Source organism: Rhododendron vialii, chromosome 4a (genome assembly GCF_030253575.1).
Source record: "Rhododendron vialii isolate Sample 1 chromosome 4a, ASM3025357v1".
Classification (NCBI taxonomy): Eukaryota; Viridiplantae; Streptophyta; class Magnoliopsida; order Ericales; family Ericaceae; genus Rhododendron; species Rhododendron vialii.
Window position 1 is genome coordinate 16,883,899 of NC_080560.1, and position 19,102 is coordinate 16,903,000.

The 19,102-nt window shown below is 37.6% G+C and overlaps 1 protein-coding gene across 3 annotated transcripts; it reads left to right on the top strand.

The window, feature by feature from the left end:
- Positions 1-10,441: 10,441 nt before the first annotated feature.
- LOC131322212 (F-box protein At2g26850-like) lies at positions 10,442-16,328 on the top strand. Of its 3 annotated transcripts, none has more exons than XM_058353453.1 (6): positions 10,442-10,943; positions 11,064-12,431; positions 12,953-13,032; positions 13,798-13,970; positions 14,221-14,295; positions 15,781-16,328. In XM_058353453.1, exons 2-6 carry the CDS (start codon positions 11,775-11,777, stop codon positions 15,966-15,968), a joined length of 1,173 nt encoding a protein of 390 aa, XP_058209436.1. In that variant the 5' UTR covers positions 10,442-10,943; positions 11,064-11,774; the 3' UTR covers positions 15,969-16,328. The 3 variants fall into 3 exon arrangements, with proteins under 3 accessions (XP_058209436.1, XP_058209435.1, XP_058209437.1); XM_058353452.1 differs by having other exon boundaries at positions 11,175-12,431; XM_058353454.1 differs by having other exon boundaries at positions 10,447-10,943; positions 11,168-12,431.
- Positions 16,329-19,102: the final 2,774 nt, after the last annotated feature.

A 19,102-nucleotide genomic window follows, 5' to 3' on the forward strand; every position in this document is an offset into this window, starting at 1 on the left:
GCATTCATCCATCACACGCAAGTTTCTGGAGTTCTGAAGATCAAAGCTGCGAAGGCCCTTCAGAATCTTTCAAGTTCACATCAAGCCAGACGCTCTTCAGTTCAAAGCATCCAAGCCCTGAAGAACGTTTAAGCCAAATCCACCAATCATCAGTCTTTTTCTACCAAATTAAAGAAGATCTCAAATATCGATTTGAGTCAACATCTGCAAATCTGCATCTCCTTCAACCAAATTGAAGAAGATATCAAAGACTGATTTGAGAAGAAGCTTCAAAGTCCTCAAGTCAATATCCACAAATCCGCCATCTTTTTCAACCGAATTGGAGAAGATCAAGCAATTCAACTTAAGAATAAGCTTCAAAGCCATCAAGTCAAAGCCCGACAAAGTCGCCGTCATCTTCACAAAGACCGCAGAAGCCGTTCAAATCGAGATCAAGCTATCAAGCCCTCGTTTCAACATCCAAAGAGAAGAATCAGAGGATTAATTTTCTTTGAAAATTGCATCAGAGATTGTAACCCTAAATTTCTCAAATTAATAAAATTGACTTTGTTCATCATTTTTTCGTCTTTTTCGTAGACTCGAAATTTGTGTTCAACAGATTTTGGCACGCCCGGTGGGACAATCTCTGCCTCTCATCTCTTCTCTTTGCAAATCAAATTTGAAGGTTGCGCATATTATCAAATATGTCTGAAGGAAGTAAGAGTGCATCTTCTATGACGCCACGCAAATCAAGCCTCTTCTCAAGCATGTTGGGGCAAAAGAAGTTGACAACAATAAGAGCGAGCAAGTGTTCCTACACCCGTCCATCCTTCGAAGGTCGAGGAAAAGCAACAAATATGCACCTTCCCTTCCTTATGAAGATATGCACTACACTGATGATGAAGTCATGCCGATCATGATGGTGCAATCGTTCTTCTCTTGAGGAACAACTTGCGGCATTAACCAAGACACTTGAGAAGCTTGTGAAGTACGATCAACAACAAGAAGCTCAACTTAAAGAGCTTTCAGATAAGGTGGATCAAGTGAGAATGTCAAGGTGCAATGAGAAAAAGTCATCTGGATCTATGACCGAAGTAGCTTCACGCATCGTCCTTAAAACTTTGCTTAAACCTATTCAGCAAGACGTTCTCAAAACCTCGCACAAAGCTATGCCAGAAGAATTTTTTTTAGTCTCGCGCGAAGGTATTTCACACAAAGTACTCAAAGTCTCAACAAACCCAGAGACTTCAAGTAAAAAGATGCAAGTCTCCATTGATGGATCAATACCTGCTAATCAATTGAAGGAATTCATCATGGGGGCAATTGCAGAAAAAGATGCAAGGGGATCTCAAACTTTTTGATCATACGCCAAGCCGTACACACGAAGGATCGAACAATTAAAGATGCCAGAAAATTATCGACCTCCGAAATTCCAACAATTTGATGGCAAAGGCAACCCCAAACAGCATCTTGCGCACTTTGTGGAAACATGTGGTAGTGCTGGAACGGATGGAGATCTATTCGTCAAACAATTTGTAAGTTCGTTGAAAGGTTATGCTTTTGACTGGTACATAGACTTGGAGCCGAATTCCATAGACAGTTGGGACCAATTGCAGCGGGATTTCCTCAATAGGTTTTTTAGCACACGATGCATTGTCAGCATGGTTGAACTCAGCAACACTCGTCAACCAGAAGGCAAGTCAGTCATTGACTACATCAATAGATGGAGAAGCTTGAGACTCAATTGCAAAGATCGCATGTCAGAAGCCTCGGCCATTGAGATGTGTACCAAAGGGATGTGTTGGAGCCTTCAATACATTTTGCAAGGCATACAACCAAAGACTTTTGAAGAGTTGGCCACACGAGCTCATGACATGGAGCTTAGCATCTCAATTTCTGAAAAAGAAGACGACTTTTTTCAAGAACAACATCAATGGTGCCAAGAAAACTCTTCTTCAAGTAAATTGAAAGCAAGTGGAGAGCTTTCATCCCAAGAGTCTGATTCTTCTGTTGGGTCACCAAAATCAGAACACAATGACAAAGAGGACAAAGATGAAGCAACATCGTACTTGGTCTCAACGATCTTTGAGCGTTCAAATCTCATAGCTCCACCAAGTCAACAAGCTATTCCTCCAAGAACGTCAAATTCAAATATGCTCCTGGATACGAGCCTAAACTTTCTTCCATCTTCGCAAGTTTGAAGATACTGCAACACTCCAAATCGCATGAGCTTAAACTGCATGATACTCCTGACCCGCATGAGTTTAAACTGTGAATGGCAAATGACAAAAAAAAAAAAACAAACCACAAAAAAAAAATATGAACTACGTTTGACTTGATCCCATTTTGGGTACGTAGGCAGCTTGAAATTTCGAGCTCAGTCATCCAAAATCAAAACAAAAAAAAATCTCCTTTTGAACTACGTTTGACTTGATCCCATTTGGGTACGTAGGCAGCTTGAAATTTCAATTCAAAGCACAGTCATAACAAAAAAATAATAATGTTTACTTTATTCTTCAAAGGTTAAGTAGACTAAATGTTGAATTTTATTCATCAAACAAATCAAAGAAAGCAACATGTGGTGGATCGTGTGGATGTATTGTTCATTTGGCTCTTCAACAGAACTTGTATATCCTTAGTCTCATACTTCAAATTGAGACTCCATGCTTTGAAACATCTTCAATGCTTAAAATCGAGACCTGAGGCGCTCAAAGCATTGCTATGTTGAAGTGTCCCTTCCAATTTGATGGATGATAGAAGGAAGAAGAGCTGCTTTATTGCCTTTGCTTGCTTTTGTGTGAACCCTCTGGCTTCGCGAGTGATGGTAGAAGGTTGCTTCGTAAGTGATAGCAGAAGGTCGCTTTGTGAGTTATGGCAGAAGATCGCTCCCATGCTTTGGCTTGGTCTTACACATGGCTGTCAAACTTCAAAGGTAATGGCAGAATGTAGAGCCGTTCCTTGGCTTGCTTCTGCAATGATCCCTCGTTGGCCATGAATAAGGTAGAAGGCAGAAGGTCGCTCTCTTGCTTTCGTTTGCTTCTACTAAATCCCTCTAACTCCATGGGTGATGACAGAAGATAGAGTTGCTCACTTCCCTTGGTGTGCTCCTATTGTGATCCCTCCAACTTAATGGATGATTGCAGAAGGTAGAGTAGCTCGCTTGCCTTGGCCTGCTTTTGCATGAATCCTTCAAACTCCAAGGATGATGGTAGAAGTAGAGCCGCTCCCTCGCTCTCATTTGCTTTTGTTGTGGTCACTCCAACTTCATGACATAACATAGGCAACAGCTTCAACATCGTGGCATGCTTCAAGAACCATCCTAGCATGGTAGAACCTTCATAGCATGGCATTGACTTGCTTGTTCATTGTGGAAAACTTTGAGAATCCCCCTAGCATGCTCGAAGAAATAACAGCTGTGGAGCCTTAAAGCTCGAGGAAGTAGTCGTGGAGCCTAAAAGCTCGAAGATGCTGCAGAGCCTTAAGCTCGAAGAAATAGTAGCCACAGAGCCTAAGAGCTCGAAGAAATAGTAGCCACAGAGCCTAAGAGCTCGAAGAAGTTGCGGAGCAGAGCTCGAAGAAACAGTGGAGCCAGAGCTTGAAGAAGCTACGGAGCAAAGCTCGAAGAAATGGCGGAGCAGAGCTCGAAGAAGCTGCAGAGCCTTAAAGCTCGAAGAGATTGCGGAGCAAAGCTCGAAGAAGTTGTGGAGAAGAGCTCAAAGAAACGGCGGAGAAGAGCTCAAAGAAATAACAGTAGCGGAGCCTTAAAGCTCAAAGAGGCAATGGCTGCGGAGTTTAAAACTCGAAGAGGCAGTGGCCACGGAGCTTGAAACTCGAAGGAGCAATTGTAAAGCACCAAATCTGCAAAAGAAAATAGTGACACAACATTAGTAGAAAATTCAAAGGTACGGTTATGCAAAATAAAAACTCAAGGTGGTGTTAGAATTTGAAACCCAAACTCTTTGTTGTTCACTGGTCATGAAGGTTTTCTTGCACCTACCAAACGGGAAGAATATGTCAATTCGAGATTCACTAGCCAATAAATAGAAACAGAAGTTGACACCCATGGGAAAATAAAATACTCACACATGAAAACAACTTCAGAGGGTTGTATGTGGCCGGGAAGGTAAAGCCACGCAAAGATAAAGCTAGTGGACAAAACACTTGTAGGCAATTCTATTGTTCTCACAAGTTACTAGCCGGCAGCCAGCAGTCAAGTGACAAAAGGAGCACATGCCTAGTGTTTCTAACTAAAAGGGGTATACTCAGAAGGGAACAAAATATTTTAATAGGTTAAATTCCTTGGCTCCTAATTATGTGCGGTCAAAATTTGTGGTCCTAATATTTTTATCAACAAAGCCTCCAAAATCAGAAAAAGCAAATTGGTTCTGGTGATCATAAGCTATGAGTTCAGAGGAAAGCGAAATTATTTTTCCGTGAAGACTGAGTCGTGTGCTACGGGAAGACAGTGTACTCCATGGATTTTGCACTGGTATTTAGGAAGCTAATAAAGAAAAGGTTAAAAAAGAGGACCACGTTGCTTTGCCTAAGAAGAATACAAGGCATGTTTCCTTTTCTTTCTCTGACAAGAAACAATAAAAGGGAAAGAGAATGGAAATGAGACAAAGACAAAAAAAAAAAAAAAAAAAAGACCAAGCAACAAAGAAGGAGAGGAGCACTTACGGGGTTTCTCCGTTGGGTGTGGTGAGAATCGGCTTCTATTGCTCTCAATTTATAGAACCAGTTCAAGCAAATCAAAGGAAAGTAAATTTCAATTCCTAATTCGTGAGTTCCCAAATTCAAGCACAATAATACCGCAAGCGGTGTTTCAATGGAAAGATTTGAGGCGGTGAAAATAATAACAGGCCAAATGGGTCCACTTTTTCCGAAGGAAAAAATTTTTGAAGCAAGAATTGCCAAAGTTTCCTATGTTGTTAGGATTTGGTGCTCAATCTCAATAGGCAATTTACTGGCAAGCCGGCTATACCGAGTAGACTCGCAAACAATAGTTTTCGCGGGTTACATTAGTGGGCTATCAAATTTTAGTCCATAAATAAATTGGGCTCTCACGTCTTTATTGCCTCTGAAGGAAAAATTCAAGTCATGCAAGACCATGGATTAATTTTAAGTTCAGCTAACTAGTTCAACTTTTGAGATTCAACTTGACACCGAATGTCAAGCCAAAAAAAAAACCTTTATCGCCGCATACACAAATTTTCGGCATCAAATCAAATCAACATTTCGAGACCTACTTACTTTCATACATGAGCAAGTCTCGAGGGGGCATCTGTAGACATGTAAAAATTCTAGCTTATTACAAATTGCCACGTGTTGTTAGGGCATAAATATTGGCCAATCAAATGTTGCCAAGTGCCTATAAGTCAAAGTCAAAGTTTCATGGACGAGCCAATCAAGTGATGCCAAGTGTCCGTGGTCAAAAGTCAAAGACATGTCAATGGACCAATCAAATGGTTCCACGTGTCAAAATGACACAGTTATTATTTTATCAAATCCGGCCAATCAAATTGGGCTAATTGGTGAATAATAATATATCTCTTTATATATAATTACCTTTTTCTAAAAAGGAAAGGAAATTATCAAATTATTATTATTCCTTTTTCAATAAAGGAAATAATTAAAGAGATCAATATGGAAGGTTAGGGTTGGAGTCTCCATCCCACATCCTTATAAATAGAGGTACTTCCTCTCATATTTTTCCCATCTGACATTGAAGCACACAAACTCCAGAGCTCTGAAGATCAATGCTCTCGAGCCCTTCTGAAGTCTTCAAGTCTACATCCAACAAGAAGATTCTTCAGATCAAAGCTTCAAAGCTCCAAAGAACATTCAAGTCAAGTCCACATCAAACTAGGCAACTAGGCGATTCTTTAGATCAAAGCTTCAAAGCCCTGAAGAACGCTCAAATCAAATCTCCATCATCAAATTCAAACTCCAAAACTCTGAAGATCAAAGCCTCCAAGCCCTTCAGAATTCGCATTCATCCATCACACGCAAGTTTCTGGAGTTCTGAAGATCAAAGCTGCGAAGGCCCTTCAGAATCTTTCAAGTCCACATCAAGCCAGACGCTCTTCAGTTCAAAGCATCCAAGCCCTGAAGAACGTTCAAGCCAAATCCACCAATCATCAGTCTTCTTCTACCAAATTAAAGAAGATCTCAAATATTGATTTGAGTCAACATCTGCAAATCTGCATCTCCTTCAACCAAATTGAAGAAGATATCAAAGACTGATTTGAGAAAAAGCTCCAAAGTCCTCAAGTCAATATCCACAAATCCGCTATCTTTTTCAACCGAATTGGGGAAGATCAAGCAATTCAACTTAAGAATAAGCTTTAAAGCCATCAAGTCAAAGCCCGACAAAGTCGCCGTCATCTTCGCAAAAACCGCAGAAGATATCGCTGTTCAAATCGAGATCAAGCTGTCAAGCCCTCGTTTCAACATCCAAAGAAAAGAATCAGATGATTAATTTTCTTTGAAAATTGCATCAGAGATTGTAACCCTAAATTTCTCAAATTAATAAAATTGACTTTGTTCATCATTTTTCCATCTTTTTCGTAGACTCAAAATTTGTGTCCAATCTAGCTATAAGACCACTCATCTTTTACCCAGCTACAGTGGAACTTTTACATGTCTGTCTATTAATGTCCTAACCTTTGCGGTGCTGTGAGGTAAGATTAGGCCCGTACAATATCAAACTCAAGATTTGCAGAGAGAGATTCAAAATTTATCTGATTAGATGAGGGGGTGTAAGTGATAAAATGTGATAGATGAGGAGGTGTATCTGCTTTTTACCCAAAATATATCCAAAACAAAACGAGGGGGAAAGCAAAAGAAAGAATGTGAAGCGTCCTCTGCCAATTGCTTTTCAGCATACATTTTGGCCTCTTCTACGTACATATTTCCGGAGAGGATCACCAGGTGTAAATATATTTCCTATGTTAGGGAAGACCCGGATTACAATATCTAATTTGGAATCTCTATTCCTTTCTCACTTGGTCCTTTGCGTTAGAGTGGTCTCATTTCAAAAATCATGTTGCATAACCTCTTTATATTACAAAAAGTTTCTTTGAAGACAGGGATGGAACCAGGATTTCATAAACGTAGGGGCTGAATTATGAATCACAAGATTTTGAAATTTCAAGGTTCCGGAATCTTTATAGTTTGTTTGGTATGAATTTTGAGGAAAGTTTTTTGGATGATAAGCAAAGAGCAACAGAAAGATAAATGAGATTAATAATTGAAGGGAAAACGAACACATTCTTAAAGTATTTAAATGTCTGAATAACATACAATACAAAACACAATATTTAAATGCTTTACCAAACAAAAAATAACTAATATATAATATTGAAATTTGAAGAAAAAACTCTGAAATTACGCGGGGGCTATGGTCCCCATTAGCCTAAGAGTGGATCCGTCTCTGCTTGAAGAGAAGAAGTTCAAGTAGTTCCCTAAAAACACATGAAAGATAACCGCGACTAATAATTCTAGTCAAACTAAAACTATTCTTAAGCTGATGCACACTAGTATATATTTTTTTTCCTATAAACCAATCAGCAAATTCTAATTTCACTAATTCACTCCAATTCCACTCCTTGTGGTGTAAACCCGAGTGCAAATCAAAAGTTATCATTCATATAGCGTATTAATTACTACTTTTTTTTTTAGAAAAGCTATACGTACCGGCAGTCACCATAGAGAAATCGTACCAACAGCCACGCCGGGCCGTCTTCGGCCACCAGATGGCCGATCCAAGCCATCCAAAAATTTAATAAAAAAAAAAACGAGGGGCCTTACGCGGGAATCAACGGCATCTGATTTGTGTAGGGTGCTTGATCTAAACACCCTATTTTTCATGTATATATGGATTAAACACCCTACACACGTCAGATGCCGTTGACCCTCGCGTTGGGCCCCTCGTTTTTCTTTTAAAAAAATTTTGGACGGCTCGAATCAGCCGTCCGGTGGCCGGAGATGGCTTGGCTCGACCGTCGGTACGATTTTCCTGCGGTGGCCGTCAGTACCTCTAGCAAGACTCCTTTTTTTTGCCGCTAAAATCCCCGGAGGCCCCTGGCTTAAGTACATTTTTCCCTTTTTTCTTGAGGCTCTCTCTTTCGGGAGAGTAGTTCTCCCACTCTCCCCATTATATTTGGACTCAGAGACCTAGATCTGGAGTTTTAGATTTGGGTGCTAACTCTTGAATTGATCCGGGAGACGATGTTCTTGGGCTCTCCAGCGGCGACGATGAAGGCGTCAAGATGCAAGCCCTATGCAGATCCAATGGCGGGACCAGATCTAGTGGCGATCCTCCACCCACCTCCACGAGCGGAGTGTTGGGTTCAACATCAGAACTGATCGGCATTTCCTTTTCGTTTTTTTGTTCTTGTTATTTCTGTGTTTGTTGTTTTTGTTTGTTGTATTTGTTGTTTTTCAGCCTATGGGCAGCGCGATTTGTATCTGATTTGTATCAATATAATTATATAACTTGCGTTTTCTTTCCGGTAAAAAAAAAAGTGCATTTTTTATAAACTCGTATAAATAATTCATTATCAAATGGGACCCATCGACGGGGACCTCATCTCAACTTCACATTTTAAACTAAGTTCGACCTGATTATCCTCCTTCGGAAATACATAAGCAGTTGTTGATCAGGCTCGATCTCTTCTTTTCCTTTCCTTGGTGATTACTTGATTGTTCGAATTGAATTTGGCAAGGGAGATGGAGACATTCCAACTCAAGCTTGATGAAACTTGGTGGAAGAATTTATTTTGGCAAGGGAGTTGGAGACATCTCAACTTATTTTAAACCATTACAAATTAACTTCTCTTTTTTTTTTTTTGAACTGCAATACAAATTAACTTGTATCCTATTTTTGGGTAAGCCAACCAAACTCATCTACGCCGAAAACCAACCAAGTCCAAATGGATTAAACCCAACTTCAATGACCCAATTCCAGTGGAGGAGAAAATAATATAGGCCCAACCCCAATCAAGCTTAGCCCAAGACCCAAACCCACCAAATTTTGTTTCTTCTAACAATGTAGCACTGAAATTTCCACGCCTTTCGACACAACCCCCATTTGAATGTCAGTTTCTCGTTCAAATTTTAATGGTTTAAGCAAAACCATTTTCAACAGATCACATACAAAAAAAATATTCTTTGTTGTTCGTTATTAGCTTCGTCACGTGGTGCTCAACTCCTTTGCAATAATATATTCATGTGATCGTATGCATTCTACCAATTAACTACTCACATCAAACACACAAAAAAAAAAAAAAAAGGAATATTCCTTGGGCTTTCACTGCATCCTTATAATATTTTAAAATTTTTATCACTATATTTTTTACTTCCACTACTAAAGTCTCTTAATAATGACCTTCAGAATATGAAGCATCGCACCAAAAGAAGTGAACAATATTTCAAATGACATAAGTGACAAAACAACATTTCATATTATCCCACATTGATCACCCATCTGTAAATAAGAAAAAAAAAAGGAAAAGGAAAAGGAAAAAGCAAAAGGAAGAATGAAGCGTCTGCTGCCAATTTCTTTTCAGTATATATTTTGGTCTCTTCTACACATCTCCACAGAGGATTACCGGGTACAAAATATGAAGTTTATTTACTGTGAAAGGGAAGGCATGGATTACAATATTTTATTTGGAAACTTCTAATCCTTTCCCTCGTGGTCCTTTGTGATAGTGTTGTCTCTGTTTAAAAATCTTGTTGTGTAAACCTCTTTATAATACCAAGGTTTTCTTGAAGAGAAAAAGTCCTAGTAGTTAATAGTTCCCTCAGAACACGTGGAAGATAACCGCGACTAAGATCCCGTTCTGCTAAGGTTCTAATTTTGTATAGTAACTATTTATTTTTCGTTTTACGAGGCAGATCAATCCAAACAAGTGGAATCTACAGAGAGAAAAATTATGAATAAAATCTTAACAAAAGTTCACTAAAGACAAAAATAATCCAAAATGTACAGACTTTTTGAATTTTATTTGCTATTATTCAAAAAAATTAATTTGGTTCCTACTCTCTTATTTCTCGAATTCTTCTCGTCAAGACGAATCAATAATCTGTAAAAAAAATTAAAAATTAAAAATTGGCGCAAAATTAAGAACCATAAGAAATGAATAAAACATTAAAAAAAAAACGATCCTGAATTTCATCTCTAATTATTTTATTAAGCTTAAATAAACAACCGTGAGTGGGAAGTGTATCTGAGAGAATATTGATCTCTCGTGTTGAACACAGACAAAATCACACTTCATTCATTAATTTGGTTTGCAAAAGCAACGTGTTCATTAGTAATTAATAATAACACTGCCAAGTTCCAACCGTAAATCACATTGACCTGTCTCACTCTCAATCCGCTACCTCGTGCATCAAAAAATTGCCAGGAAAATTTTGACATGGGTCAGTTGCCGTGGCCCTTTATTGAGTTGCTAAAGTTTGGTGGAGGTTAGGCCAAAGACTGGTGTCAGCTCTGAATTAAACGCCACACTGTTGAGCTGTGACACCCACCCATAAGTCTCCCTTTCTTCTTCTTCTTCACCATTTCTCTAAATTCCCCAAACCCTAATAACAATCACATATAAACTCCCTCCTCTCTCTCTTTTCCCTCACCACAGGGATTGCAGCATTTTGGATGAAATAGTGAGGGCCCACTTCGAGTTATCCCCATCTTTCATCAATCCTCTGTTCCAATTTCGTTTTCTTGCTTCTTTTTTCTTTGGTTCTTTACCCTTATTTAGGATGTTAACGTGCCGAGTCGAGCTTTGTTGGGTTTTCAAATAATTGGTCCCTTTTCTTGTGTTCTCGACAAAGAGAATAGTTGTGACAGTGATATTCTTTGCCTGTCTTTGATTTGGACAAAGATATTGGGTTGTGGATTCTCAGATATGGCCTACGGGTCTATGTATTGGCACCCATGCATTTGATGGGTACAGGTTAGTTTCTTTTCTTTTTGTTTTTTTAACCTAGTAATTTTCACTCAATTATTACTTGTTTGGTTTATGTCCTAATTCTCTTTTCCTCTTCTTTACCCAGTACCCACATTGGTTTCTCAGATAGTTTCCCTTTTTCTTGTGCTCTTGACAAGAATCGTGATAGTGATAGTATCTCTTTTTCAGTCTTTGATTTCCACAAAGATATTGATTCGTTATACCAAAAGTTGGCAGGTAAATGTTCCAAAATTAGTCGAACATCCTGTGTTAAAAAAAAGTTTGACAGATTCTGCTGTGTATTTCCACTCATTTTGTTTGAGGAGGGCATATCAGTTTATTTAATCTGGTGAAAATTGTTTGATATTAACCCGTTCCTTTGTAACCCTCCAATCTCTAACTGACACCTGCCCCCACTTTGTGTGGCCTTGTGATTCCCGTTTCTTCATGGTGGGTGGCAAATTCACTGTATTTGGATGCCAAAAGCATTTAACAAGAAGCACCAAATGTGTTTTTGATCTTTGTTCTGTCAGCCTCTTTTTACTACAAACAATCAAAGCTTGTCGGCTGCAGTGTCTACACATGTCCCTCTCATGAAAATCACTAACCATTAAAAGGACCACTTGTAATTTCCGTGAATTTCTGATGTCCATGAAACTCTTGCTTTCACTATAAGAGATCAACAGAAAAGACAGAAAATCATTTCAGTTTCATCTTCGCATCTTTATATATACTCCGTATATAGCTGCAACCAATATTTCCTTATTTGTTTGCGATCACACCTCTTTTCTTTTCAGTCCTAAACCAAGAACCCATTTCTGGATTTATCCTAATCCAATGATTTTCATCATGATATACTGTTTTTCTTTCATCCTACTTTCCAAGTCCTCTCTCAAGACACTCCCAGTCTTGAATAGAGGGGTGAAGAAATTGTCATCAATTCCATGGCTTTGTAGAGAATTGCCTCATTTCCTCAGAAAGAGTATGATTGCAATCACTTCTTTTCAAGTTTCCTCAATTATGCCTTTCCTGGAGCCCATCAGTTCAAAACAAGAAAATGTGCAACAAATTGAGGAGATTTCTCTGTTGGATTTGCCTGAATTGGCCTTGGAATGCATTCTTGAACGGCTTTCGCCGGCCGAGTTATGCAACTTATCAGGTGCTTGTGTTGCTCTGAGAGAAAAGTGTACAAGTGATCATCTATGGGAGAGACACATGAAACAGAAATGGGGTAGGCTAATTGGTGATGCTGCTTATAGAGAATGGCAATGGCACATTGCATCAAGAAAGAGGCCCACCCTTTTGAATGGCACAAAGCAGAAAGAAGTCTTTGGGTATGTTTTAAACCTGTGGCCACTTACGTGGAAAAGATCAGAAAATCTGGGAATCGGTAGTGGGAGAAGGAGTTGTTTACCGATGGATTCGATCATGGGTTGGTATCTTGCTATGGAGACTGGCAAATTCTGGTTCCCAGCTCAGGTCTATAACAGAGAGGTACTTGGTTCTGACTACATATTGTGTTTTGGACCATTAGCATTTTTCAAAATCAATTGTAAAAATTACATAACAAACTTGTTTGGTTGACAATTTTTCAAAAAGAAATTTTTGGAAAAGATAATGAATTTTGTGAAATCTTTAGAACATTTTCTTTAGTTTCTCGAAATTTTAACTGTTAAGAGATGAAACCATATGAAAATGATGAGTCAAAGAACGATTCTTGAAACCAAATTCTAAGCTTATGACAGTTTTGTTGTTCAAATACAACAACAACATTACCCCTGTAATCCCTAAACAATGGGAGTATGGGAGCCACAATTTTACTGATAAAACTTTCTAGGAGGAGCCACTTTGTGCATATATTGCTGTGAAACCATGCCCCGAAATTAAAGCGGAAGGGCATCAGAGAAGGCCTAGTGACCAGATTCAATTTATGTACTAATTATCTTGCTTCTTTCAATTTTTTCTGTTCAAATAAAAAAAATAAGCTAAATTTCTTTTATTCTTTTGAGATGCAGAATGGGAATGTGGGGTTTATGCTTTCTTGTTATGATGCTGAACTTAGCTACGACTCCAGTGCAGACAACTTCAAGGCAAGGTATGGGGACCCATCAAACATTAATAGGGTTGAACTTTCTTCCATCCAGGCTTGTGTGAGACCATATGATTGCTTGCACTTATGGTTGAGAAAATAAATTTCCTCAACTGCCTCCTATTTTAGTAGCTGGCATTCATCTAATTTCTAATCTTTGGAATTTTGCAAGGGTTGTTATGTTAGAATTATTATTTTTTTGATAAGTGTTGTTATGTTAGAATTATAAGTTTATAACCAATTTGCAGTTTTTATTATGAGAACGTTTAGTGTTCCAATGGAATTTTGAAGAGTGGCAATTTTCAATTTTTACCTAGGAGATGTCCACCCAATTTCAGAAGCCTAACATGCTTGTTTGAGGTTAACTACTAGTGGGATAAGCAACAATATATAGGATAATGGGAGAATTATAGTTTCATATACAATATATGATTACTTGTACTATGTTTGGTAATGGCTGGGATAAAGAATGGGCTATGGGGAGAGGATTATTTTTGTCCTTCTATGGTGTGGGACTAACTATTCCCAATTCCCATATGCGGGTTGTCCCCTTTAACAACCTATATGTGGATCCTACATGGTTTTCTTTTTTGGTTAATTCTGATCCCTTCCTTTATCCATTTACCAAACATGGACTTAGAGTTTTGATTTAATTTCAATGAGATACTGTGCAACTTTTTACCTGACATTTTAAATGGTGATAACAGAAGTTAAGTCTTAAAACTTGTTTATTGCCCTTTATTGAACTTCAAGTGGATTGTGGCATTGTAGGTACTCACCGCGCGGAAGACGGACAATTGAGGACAATATAGAGTGGGATAGACTAAGAGGACCCCCTGTTGATACTCCTGCACATGTTCTTCATGTATCCGATTGTTTAGACGATTTGAAACCTGGCGATCATATCGAGATTCAATGGAGAAGAAATGCGGAATTTCCTTACGGTGTGTTTTCTGGACCATTTTGTCATGCACTATGCAGTCTCTACTTTAAATTCCTACTTCTGAAAAGCAAGACTATTTTTCTGTCTGGGTAATCACACCTGTGAATTATTTGCTTGGTCTAAAACTCATTTCCCTGCCACTAAGAAATTCGTTTTTTTGTTTTGTAAGAACAAGTAGAGCTTATATAGAATTTTCACGGGACATAGTAACCATTCGTTTGAACTACTAATCTGTGGTCATTGTGTTGCAGGTTGGTGGTATGGAGTAGTTGGTCATTTGGATTCATGCACGGGGAACAAATCCCATTGCCAATGTTACAATAGCGGTGAGTAGATCATCTGATTTTCAATGTTGTCGCTTTCCCTTTGATGTTTTTGTTTGGTTTGGGACATAGATTCAACTTCTAATTCTTAAGTACAAGAAAAAGGAAAATGTATTGGTAGAGATAGACCAGAGAAAGCAAAGAATGCCCCAAAAATGGTGCTACCATGGTGTGATAAGCAAGTTCACTGAACCAAACTAAGCCTTATGTCCTGATCAAATGAAATCGGTTACTTGAATTCTTTTTCATCATTCTGCTCTATACAAGGTTGTATGCTGATATGCAAACTTGAACCACTTGAAACAGGCCTTTTAATGTCGTTTTCAATCTGTGTAGTGATTTTGTAATGTGCTTTCCTTGAAAATGCTTAACAGGTCGACAAAACACTAGGCACCTCTGATGAATTTTTTTTTTTTTTGAAAACTTATTTGATCACCTTTGCTTGTAGGCCGAGCTAAAGTAAAGTACACCCTTGTTTGTGTGTTGTCATTTTGTTTAGACATTTTAGATTCTTTGTTATTACTTTATTGGCTAATTTTACCTGGACTTAATACTGGTTGGTGCACAATGTGCTTTCACCATAGTGGCTACTGGCTAGTATAACTTTGAGTGCAGAATCTAGGCAAATCTATCTCTCTCTCTCTCTCTCTCTCTCTCTCCTATGCAAGTGTGTACATCTACCAACCGGCACAATTAAGACACAGGGTACATGGTGGTGTTATTTTCTCATGTACATGGCCATGTCTCCAACTCGAGATTTGATCTTGTGAAGTATTGCCTTATGCAACATCTTGTGTCACTCCACACAAGCCACTTAATTAAACATCTTATCTTGGTATCAACCTTTTCTTTCAGTTAATTGTGTTTTAGCCCAGATTTGGGCATTGTCAGCTCAGCCTACATGTAGTTGTGCGTTGCCACACGCTTATGATTCCCAGACTAAGTCAAGTACTCTTATGATTCCCAAATGTTGACTTTTTATGGCTTTGTTTGGATCTTAGATTTTCATGGGATATCTGGAGGGTAAAGAAAATGAAAGAGATTTCTGAAGCTGTTTTTTTCTCTTCTCTTTTCCCTTTGCTTTCCCCGTTTAGACCATCGCTTACACTCGTAGATTATGAATTCAACATTCGGTATTCCTACAGATGTCCCTAGAAGAAAATTAGAAACCCAGAAGAAACATGGTTTTGTGATCCACAGTGCAGTCTATGTTGTCTCCAGATTTGCTTAGTTCTTAAAATACGGAAGCTTTTATTGCAAGTGATGTGAATAATTGGCAGTAAAATGATCTCTTCACTGTGTTCTATGTTTGTATCAGGAGGTTGGGAAACCAAATGGAAATAGGATCGGTTTATCGTGCTTTAAAGTTAACCATGTCTTCATGCTAATACGAATCTTTGCTTCCCTGTGAAACAATTTTGCATTTTTAATGAGCATTAGTTATATTTTTTCTTAGATCTAAAGCTCAAAATATGCTCATGCTTACAGACACCGTAGTACTAGAGTTCAAGCAGTACACCCCAGGATCAAGATGGAGACAGACAACAATAAATAGAAAGGACCATAGAGAAATAGGCAATGCAGCAGATGGATTTTATGGAGGAATCAGGAAGCTTTACCGCGAGGAGGAGATCTCAGTTTGGAAGCGCCTGTGGCCAACCCAAGTTGTGGAATAGCACCATGACAAACTTCATCACTCAAGAATCCTCTATAAATCAGCTCCTTCCTCTTCTCAAGGTTTTTTTGCCCCTTTGGTCTGTACGAATAGAAATCTTGATCATACAAATGTTGTACGATGGTAAGTTTTGTAGGGTATATATCTCATCTGAATCATACAAGCGTCGTCTTGGACATACTTTGACCTCAGTTTGTTAGATGCAGAGGCCTTGAATGGTGCATATAGTGTAACACTTGCCCTTTACACATATCTCGTTTTGTGAGTATTGCAAAGGATTCAGTTACCCTGTGCAGTAAAATCATCTTGTTTATTCCCCATTTATCTGACAAGTTCAATGGACATACATTTTCTTCTTCTTCTTCTTTATCTTCTTTCATGGAGGTATAGATGCAGTTGATCAAATATTTTTCCTCCAAGAATTGGGTACACAAATGATGATTTATTTGATGAGATTTGGGTTTAATAATCAAATATGCATCACTGAAGAATGAAAAGATGTATTTTGAGGTTAAACTTAACTTGAAAAATGCGAACCAGGATGAAGTAGGTGGTTATGTACTCCCATTACCAGCATTGTGGCAGGCACAAGTTTGAGAATGGGAATCAAGTTTAAGAAAATGTGGGATAAGGTTGTGTACTGAATGCCTTACTCGGACGCCACCATAAACGGAAAGTCTTGTGTGCTTTGGGCTTCCTTCCTTGTCTTCAAAACTAATCCATATTAGTATATGTTTTTTTCGATTCATCTCATTGAGACGCATTGCAAAGGTTGAAACTGGAGTCGGAATTGAAAAAGTTGAGAAGGGAAAGAAAATAACCCAAAGTGAGGTTAAAGTTGACTTAGGGTTTAACCCGAATTGGTAAAAAAAAAAAAAAAAGTTCAAAATTGACCTATCCTCTATTTTGTTTTCGTTGTCAAGCAGTAGGATGTTAACTCTCTCTTTTTGATAACTCAAGTGTTCCGGATCAGCTTATACACACCTTGACTAATTTTGAAAGACCAATGTTAACTCCTTAATACAAACAAACAAGTAGAGTTCAACCCTCAAATCTCTCCTCAAAAATGGCATCTTTATAATCTGTAGAGACTCTCCCGTTGATGGGAGAAATCCTCCTTTAGAACTTGGTAGACTGCGGGTGCACACATAAAGAAAATTGTTACTATTTACTTTTACTTTTTAGTGAATTTTACAAAATTACTTTATTGTGTATTTTTAGTTTACCAAATCATCTCATCAAGATGCATTGAAAAAGTTTAAATTCTTACAAAGTTAGTTCAAAAAAAAAGTTTAAAACATGCCAAAATAAGTTTAAAGAGTTAAGTCAAAATATGATAGGTTTGACTTAATCTTATCTATAGTAAATTGTTTCCAAATTAAGTTATATTTTGCTTATTCTCCTGTTTGGTCTCATGCAAATTGTAAAAGTGATTTTTCTTGTTTTAGTATTTCTACCATTTTCAAAGATTTGTTTTTAAAAATATTAACTTTTTTTAAGTTATGTATTCTAATTTTGAATATTCTTTGAAAGTATTTTTTATAAGTTCTATGTAATTCTATATTTATGAGAGAAAATTAGAGAAAAATTATCTTTGGAAAAGTTTTTTTTAATTCATAAGTATAAAGCTTTTACCATTTGGACTATTTTTTTTTTTTTTTTGCTCTCTCTTTTTTTGGTGATTAGGGAAAGTTAGCATTATTAGAATATACTTAGATTAACACATTGGAAGAAGAGTTGAACTCTTAACCTCCTTTTTTCATGCGACTCTGTTTGCCTTTTTTTTACTTTCTGTGAAATCTACGTTCTATTTTTTTGGATTAATCATGGTCTTGGTAGAAGAGGTCTTAAAAAGTAAAAAAAAACTAAGAGCAAAGTAAAAAAAAACACAACACTCCAATAAGACAAAAAGATTTTAAATAGTTGTTTTTATTATCTTTAGTATCGTCTTACCTAAACTTTTTCCATTTTGATCCATATTTTTATATTGCGTAAAAAATTTATAACGAAAAGCCTAAACACAAGATGTAAATAATACCGACTATTTTTTAGCCCTTGTTCCACTAAGATTCTTGTATTTTTTAAGTACTAACTTTTTGCTTTGCGAGACAGGTCATTTTCTCACAATACATCACCTTTAATTTAAAAAATAAGTAATTAGTGGAGCATCCTAAAACAAATTAATTTAGGGAATTGATTTTGCCACTCCCTTTTTTTTTAATGTCACTTCCCTTCCCTCACAAAACAAATAAAGATACAAAAGGGGTAACATTAACAAAAAGGGAGTGGCAAAATCACTCCTCTTAATTTAGAGCAAATGCAAAATAGGGGAAAAAACCGAAATGGTCCTTATAGTTAAATGTTTGTGTCAACTTAGTCCCTGCAGTTATAATTGGCTCGATTTACACTTTGTACTTTCCATTTTGTTCCAACTTGATCCAATTGCTAACTGCCGTTAGCCTTTTTAATGCCAAAATCGAATGGGCCCCTTTTCTAGGGTTAAAATAGTAATTCTCTCATTCTCCTGTTGCCCTAATTTGTTTCCCGCTCGATTTGGTCCTCTCATTTTGAAGCAGACGATTTTGGAGGGAGAAGAACATCCAACACCTTGGTTAACTTCAAGAGATGAAAGAACTAGATATGGCTTGCTGTAGATTCGACCGAAACATGCCTACCTCATGCTTGATCATGAAAATGCTAAATTGGAGGGCAATTTTTTGCAAAAAACTATAACCAAATTTTGCTCATTACCAAAATCCAAAATTAATACTAGTGGTAAACATTAGGTAAAACATACAGTACATGCAACATCATTACAAACTACATTAGCATCCCAACATCTACTAATAAACTAAATTTTCCCACACTGCCATTTTTTTTCCCTTCTGCATTTTCATTTGCTTGGAGGTTGCATCTCCCTTTCCTTCACTTGTGAAAGCCCACCATGCAAAGAACAACCATGAAGCAGCCAATGCCAACACCAACTTCGTCTCCCTCCAGTTCTTGACTCTGAGCTCATTCTCCAGCATTACATTTGTCCTCATCAACTCAGGAATCACAGATGGGGGATCAAGCCAAATAAAAAACTTGCACAACATTTTTTGTGCCTGCAAACATTAGATGGATTCAATAACT